Source organism: Camellia sinensis, chromosome 1 (genome assembly GCF_055761805.1).
Source record: "Camellia sinensis isolate YWXY chromosome 1, ASM5576180v1, whole genome shotgun sequence".
In the NCBI taxonomy this organism is placed as follows: domain Eukaryota; kingdom Viridiplantae; phylum Streptophyta; class Magnoliopsida; order Ericales; family Theaceae; genus Camellia; species Camellia sinensis.
This window is the reverse complement of record NC_138961.1, coordinates 37724790-37732329: the sequence shown is the minus strand read 5'-3', so window position 1 is coordinate 37732329 and position 7540 is coordinate 37724790. Positions and strand designations below refer to the sequence as shown.

The following is a 7540-nucleotide window of genomic DNA, read 5'->3' as shown; positions in this document are numbered from 1 at the left end:
CGATATGGTGGCAAACTAACAAGGTCCTCGGGAAAAACATCCGAATACTCGCAAATCACTCTCGGTAACTCAGCCCCGGTCTTATCACACTCACTACTCATAAGGCTAGCGAGAAGACCACTAAGCTCACTCCACCCTCGCGGATCATACACCGGTGGCAACACACTACCAACCCAATCCCCCAAGAAATGGAAAAACTCCCCGCTCACGGTACAAACTGTGACCCTCTGGCGGTAACAATCAATAACTGCCCGGTATGACGATAACCAGTCCATACCCAAAATAACATCAAAACCTGACATGGGCATAACTACAAAAGGAAATGGAAGTCAGCGGTCGGTGACCTCTATGTCACAACCTCTACATCTGTGTTTCAAAATCAATTCGCCCCCAACAGGTGATATAACACAAATAGGAGATGCTAACTGTGCTAACTCCAATCCCAAAACAGATGCGAATGCAGCAGATATAAAGGAATGAGATGCACCCGTATCAATCAACACATTGGCAACCGAGTTGCAAAATAAAAAGGTACCTCTCACAACAGATGGAGCCGGTACAAGATCCTGCGCGGTAACAGCTTACATGCCCTGTAGGTCCCTGATCTACCTGCTCACCTCTCAGAGCAAAGGATTGATGCACAGACTGAGACGATGAAGCCCCCTAATTGGCCCTCGAGGCCTGAACAGACTGTGCTGGCTGCAAACTCTGCGTCTGTCTCAAACCAGACGCACCGAGTGTACCACCCAACTGTGGACAAAACCTCTTTAGGTGTCCTGTCTGACCACACTGATAACAAAAGGACAACCGGCCTCTGCCCTGACTCTGACTCTGAGGCCGAGCTGAAGATGAAGCTACTCCCTGACCTCCTCCCCTCTGCGGGCAAGCTGGAGACTTGTGGCCCAACTGACCACATTTGAAATAGGTAAAGTCCCCCTGGCTACCTCTCCCAGAACCTAAACTCGGCACTGGAAAGGTGGATCTCGCTAAAGCACTCTGGGGCTGTTGAGGGTTACAACCCCTCTGCCTTCTGCCATCCCCCTGGCCTTCCTGACTCCTCTTGGAGACCCTCATCCTCTCCTCCTCCTCCATCATAGACTCCATATGGGTCACAACCTGGACAAACTGGTAAAGGCGGCCTTAAACTCGGCCACTGACAAGCCTAGCTGCTTAAGCTAACAAAACTAGTCCCTCAGCTTTTCCCTAATAGCTGGGGCTAAGTACTTCTCCTGGAAAGCATCAACAAAAGCCTCCTAGGTGCCACCAATACGGCCCCTCGTGGACTTCCACCATTGACCCGCATCCCCTTAAGCTGGAAAGATGCCAAGGTCACCTTTAATAACCCGTCCTCGATGCCAACCATCTCAAATGTCCTGGTCATCTGCTCTAACCACTCATCAGCCTTGAGTGGCTCCTTTGGATCCCCAACAAACTCGTCCGGATTAGACTAGAAGAACTCCCGCTTTTGAAAGGAAGGCCTTGCATCAACAACCGGGGCTTGAACCTGGGCTTGAACTGGAACCTCAGCTCTGAGAATGCCCATAGATTCCCTCAAAGCATCGGCTATCCCATGGGCTAAGGCGCCCATAGCCTGCTGACCTACTGGCTCGGCCACATTGGCCTCACCAACCCCTTCCTGCTGCGCCGGAATATCATCCAGTCTAGGAATTTCCTGCCTTCTAGGCCTGCCTCACCTACCACCACGTCCTCGTCCTGACATCCTAATAAAGGTAACGAAGAACATTAGTACATTCATAAATGTGCCGAAGCTAAACACTCGCGTCCTAATGCATGGACAACGGTAATTCACTCCACGTAAGCACATAATCACATAAGCACTTACGAATTTCATTTCCAGATAATGATAGTCCCGAGGCATTACTAGAGTTTCGGTTAGAAACAGCATTGATCAAGTGCTTTTCCAACAAGACTCACAGAAACCCAAGGATCCAATCAACATCATAGAAACTAAATCCGATGCCCATATAGTCACATAATCATGTTATCACATAAGCATATAACGCTTCATCTAAGTCTCTATCAAGTGAGACGAACCCATTGTGGTACTAACCACTTCCCGCGTACCCAAAGTATTCGAACCCGGTACGCTTTAATACCAAGTTATAACGCCCTCAAAAATAAACCCATCATAGCATACATTCATGATAAGTAAAAGAGTTCTCATATTATAATCATCAGAGTATTATTACAAAATGTATTACATGTTGACAACAAAAGTAAATGCCCTATAGGCTTACAACTTTCTCGTCAACACTTGGTTACAAAAGGAGAGTACTAACTCTACACAAACGAAGCCCTCCGCTTGATATACATGTAATACAAAAATGTAATCACAAAAGATGTCCCAGCCACTAAGCCTCTCAAGCTACGTCCTTGGAGGTGGCATGCTACCAGTACCTGAAAATGATGTCCCATATAGGGTGAGCCAATGCCTAGTAGAGATATGCTAAACATAATATGAGCAATAACTAAAACATTAGCACTTGACAAATGTTCAACTTAACAAAACTCAACTTATAAACATGGCTCAGAACCTGGCCAAATAACTAAAATGAGGCTACATCTCATGCCAACAATACTACAACTTGCCATTTTACGGAAATTGCGCCCGCGGGATTCGACACCCATGTATTTTTATTCTCTTATGGCCATTTTACGGATATTTCATCCATGGGACTTGGCACCCATGTATAGATATATTAGGACTGCCATTTTACGAAAATTGCGTCTGCGGGATTCGACACCCATATATAATTACATTCAAATGGCCATTTTACGAAAATTTCAACCATGGGATTCGACACCCATGTATTCAGATACACAACTTGATTAGTTTCAATTCACCTAATCATCATGCAATGTCTACAACAATCAAGACTATTCTCCACTGATAGCCCAAAGCAGTTATTTCTAAATAGATAATAAATGCCTCAACTGATATATATATAATTGATATTTTCAAAAGTGAGCAATTTATAAATCCAACTCCACTATTCTATCTCTTAATGATTAAATTTCATTATCCCCAACTCAATTTCACAATAAATGTCATTAATTACACTAACGACCCAAATATGCCCAAATATGGCATTTTTCCCCTTTAAACTCAATATTGACCCAAAGGTCCAAATATTACCAACAACATCAATAATCTCTTTTTAAGACCCCAAATATATATATATGAGTCAAAAAGACAAAACCCTTCTTTTTCAATATAATACATTACAAATCCTGACCTTCCAAACCAAACCATTTATACAAAAGCTCTACATTTAGGTTAAAGATCATAAAGATGAATAGGAATCCCTACCTTAAGAGATGAAACCCAAAAGAAATGATGAAGAACTCGAAAATGCTCCAAATCCCAAGATTATCATATCAAAATGTAGCCCTCAACGATCAACACACTTTTTACGAAGGCCCAAGGGTAGAAAATCACTCCAGTAGATCAATCCTAAGAGAGAAGGAAGAAAGTAGTGAGAGAAACTATCAAAAATGGCTTTTCGAAAAAGTAAGAGAGAGAGTGAAAGTTAAAAAGTGATCTAAAAAGGCCCAGCTGATATCTGATATATGTATGACCCGCTCGAGCGGAAAATAGGACGCTCGAGCGTCAGACACAAAAACTGGACCCGCTCGAGCGTAAAGATTCCCGCTCGAGCGCCAAGACACAACTGCAAAACACACCCGCTCAAGCGCAAAGGGAAGGCCGCTTGAGCGTAGATTCCCCCCTTCCAGAACTTTTACAGACAATGAACTACGCGCTCGAGCGCCAAGACACCCGCTCGAGCGCTACCCGCTCGAGCGTGAAAAACACACCTGCAGAAGTTTTGCAGACGCATGAAATGCTGAGAGTGTGAAAACCCTGCTCGAGCGCAATAAGGTCCGCTCGAGCGGACCACCAAAAATCAAACTCCACTCGAGCGCAAAGGGACCCGCTCGAGCATGTCACCAAAAATCTTGGTAACAAGGAATGGGACTAAAGCTCAACCAACCTGTTCGCAACACGCCCAATACATCCTAAAACTCAAACACACGGAATTAAAGGATAACAACAAGATATACAACCACCAACTCCACGGAACCTAAGTCTCGAATACAACAATCAAAGGAAGAGAAACCGGGATCGATATAAGAATGATGGAAAAGAAATGTAGGGAATTGAATTGCCAAACACTAGAACTTCAGGTTTACTTGAATGATCTTCCTGGAAACGATTTCAATACCCTCTTCAAAGGCCTGTCATCTAAGGTTGTTGGTAACAAATGTGAGGAAGTTTCTTGTGATGTGATTGGAGTACCGGGGTCTTTCCATGGCCAACTTTTTCCTCGTAACAGCTTGCATTTAGTTCATTCTTGTTACAGTGTTCATTGGCTTACTCAGGTTTGTACATCCATTTGTTTCAACTAGTAATTAACCTTGTACTTATCAAATTATCCTATGTTAATTCCTATCACAATATGAGCAGGGGAGTTAGATGTTGGTCGCATATTGTGATGGACACATGAATAATTTTCATTGACCATGCCATGCCACTAGAGAAAGATCAATATTTACTCGAACTATATGACAGGTACTATATGTATTTATTTGTATTTGTTGTATGGATACATATAAAAGTTTTTAAAAAATTGTAAAATTATTCCAAATATGTAGACTCAAAAAAATGGGCAATATAAACCTGTGTAAAATGGTCTTTCTCCATGTCTTTCCCAGTGTTTACCGAAAATTTCATAAAGTCTGGAATTTTCATATGATGGGCTTGGTGCATGTGCAACTTAATTAGGATGTGCTTCTTAACCAATGAATGATGGTTCGATCCTACTCTCTTTTTATTAATGTAATTTCATTGTATTGCTTGTATAAGTTGTATTACTTATTTCATATTACCCATTTGCTTTTGATGTGTAATAAGCTTGCACACTAACCATTTCAATGGTTTCTTTGGTGAAATACAAGGCACCAAAAGAACTCACAAGTAGAGAAGGCTTGGCATTAAACAAGGGGAAGATTTACATATCAAAGACAAGCCCTCATGTTGTAAGAGAAGCCTACTTATCTCAATTTCAAGAAGATTTCACAATGTTTCTCAACGCTAGATCCCAAGAGGTGGTTCCAAATGGTTGTATGGTGTTGTTACTTTGTGGTAGGCTATCTTCTGATCCTTCAGACATGGAGAGCTGCTTTACTTGGGACTATTAGCCATGGCCATTGTTGAATTGGTTTCATAGGTAGCTGCAATTTTTAACACTTCTTTACCATTAAATGTCTTCGTTTGATGTTCACAAGCTCTTACATACCTCTAGAACACAATTCTTCTAGGCCTAAAAATGGTAAAACATGCAAACTATAAACCCAAAATTCCCTTAGGTGCCATCCACAAAGGTCTGATTTTGCTTGTTTTATATTTTTTGTGCCAAATCTCTCATTTCTCAAAATTGGTTTCAATCAGTTGTCATTACTCTCAAAATTTGTTACATACATATATAAACTATTCTTTAATTGAGTTAAAATGAAATAGTTATTTGCCAAACCAAACCAAACCAAGCCTTAAGTCTCATCAAATGGGATCGGCTACATGAAATAGTTATTAGCATTTTACAAAAATGAGTATTCTTCATTGCTCTCAAAAAGCATTTCATATATATAAACTACGCTTTAATCAGAGTTAAAATAAAATTATTATGAACATGTTATCACATTGACTCCTATTTTACTCTCTGAAGGTAAAATATTCATAACTCAAAAACGTACTAAGAGTTTGGTGCTCAAACCAGTTAGATTCTTAAAGCTTTCCAACTATTTCGGATCATGAAAAACAGAGTTCAATGTGTCCAAAATTAATAATTTTTTGTTTAATTTTTCTCCCCAACATTTAAAAAATATAAGTCATCTTGATGAGTTCTTTCCTTTAAAATGATAAAATCAATGCTTATCCCATCATTTGTATATATATATACATATTTGGCATATCACTACCCTAAAATTATTTGCTTTATTTATTCCAATCTATTGATTTTCTCTCTTTCCTTCGTGATAATAGGGATTGATAGATGAAGATAAATTAGACACCTTCAATGTACCTAGCTATTTTCCATCACTTGAGGAAGTGAAAGACATAGTGGAGAGGAACAGATCATTCACAATTGATCATATGGCGGGGTTTGAACTTGTTAGCCTACAGATGCAAGAGAATGATAAATGGGTTAGAGGGGAAAAGTTTGCCAAGGTTGCCAGGGCCTTCACAGAGCCTATAATTTCAAATTAGTTTGGACATGAAATCATGGACAAACTATATGACAAGTTTACTCACATTGTAGTTTCAGATTTGGAAGCAAAGATGCCGTAGACCACAAGTATCATTCTAGTGCTTTCCAAGATTGTTGGATATTTTTTTTAAGTGTTGTGAAATAAACTGTCGTCCCCATCACATATATGCTACTAGAGGGTTGTGCCAATGTATTGCACAAGAAGATTTGAGAAGGGTCAAATATAGAAAGCTTTTTGCTCTTGTGTGGAGAGAGAATGTTTTCTTGATTTAAATCTGTGATACCCAAATTGTAATGTTGGGAAGAAATGAGAAGTGGAACATGAAATCTTAATTTCTTTACCTTATGTATGTATGGAATTAGTGGTTGTTTGCTAAAAATAATGTCTCCTCCAATTATTGTAATGTATTAGGATGGTTCTTGCAAAGAATTTTTTGCCCTTTTTAAATCTCAAATTGAAATATTTTATCAATAGTATCAAAGTCATATATAATAGCATTTCATTAATTAATTCATGACAATGGATGCTAAGTGTATTTGTCTATGAGTCTTTTGAAAGAGGAAAAAAAGAAAAAGAAAAGAAACTCATATTTAGATGTGGAGGAAACCACGTGATAAGGATTTCAAAGGTTAGAATTGATATATTTTTAAATGTTGATGGTTTAATTTGAAACAATTATGAGTTTCTTTGTTTCAGTGTCTCTTATGCTTTGCTACCTATTTGGGAACCTCTCCAATGTGGTAGTGTTGCTGGTTGTTCCTTCTTGTTGTTCTGGATTGTATTGATGTATTATTTTTTATATAATATTCCATTGTTCGCTAATACAATCGGTTGCACTTTTTTTTTCCTGATCAAAACAATTTCAAACAATCAAAAAGTTAGTATTTGCTTTGTTATAGAAGTCAAACTTTAGTTTTTTTTTTTTCCTAATAGCAATAATCTTAGCAAAAGATTAATAAAAATGAAATCCTGAATTGGAAGATGTTTAGTTTGATATTTTTTCAAATTAAGAAAATTTAATCACAACAAGCTAGCAATTATATTTTTGAGTAATGCCAAGATATAACTAAATTTTTATATCAAATTGGCATAGAAAATTATGTGTCATTACTGTTTTTAATGTAATAGACCTCGCCTCCACATTCATTCATAGATCATTTTCATGGCCAAACATCATTCAAAGTTCAAATTCCAAATCTTGAATACAACAAGCACAATCTCATTAATTGGAACAAACATGAAATGACCTATC

The 7540-nt window shown here is 38.9% G+C and overlaps 1 protein-coding gene across 1 annotated transcript; it reads left to right on the top strand.

Annotated features, from left to right (window-relative positions):
- The first annotated feature begins 4155 nt into the window (after positions 1 to 4155).
- LOC114270462 (putative methyltransferase ICS2) lies at positions 4156 to 6759 on the top strand. Its single transcript, XM_028211977.2, has 5 exons — positions 4156 to 4401; positions 4978 to 5219; positions 5308 to 5351; positions 5745 to 5782; positions 6062 to 6759. The coding sequence occupies exons 1-5, from the start codon at positions 4156 to 4158 to the stop codon at positions 6284 to 6286; spliced, it is 795 nt and encodes a 264-aa protein (XP_028067778.2). The 3' UTR covers positions 6287 to 6759.
- Positions 6760 to 7540: the final 781 nt, after the last annotated feature.

Coding starts and splice junctions, on each gene's coding strand:
- LOC114270462 (XM_028211977.2), top strand. CDS start 4,156: ATGATGGAAAAGAAATGTAGGGAATTGAATTGCCAAACACTAGAACTT. Junction 4,402..4,977: donor GTGTTCATTGGCTTACTCAG/GTTTGTACATCC, acceptor GTGAAATACAAG/GCACCAAAAGAACTCACAAG. Junction 5,352..5,744: donor TTCTTCTAGGCCTAAAAATG/GTAAAACATGCA, acceptor TACTCTCTGAAG/GTAAAATATTCATAACTCAA.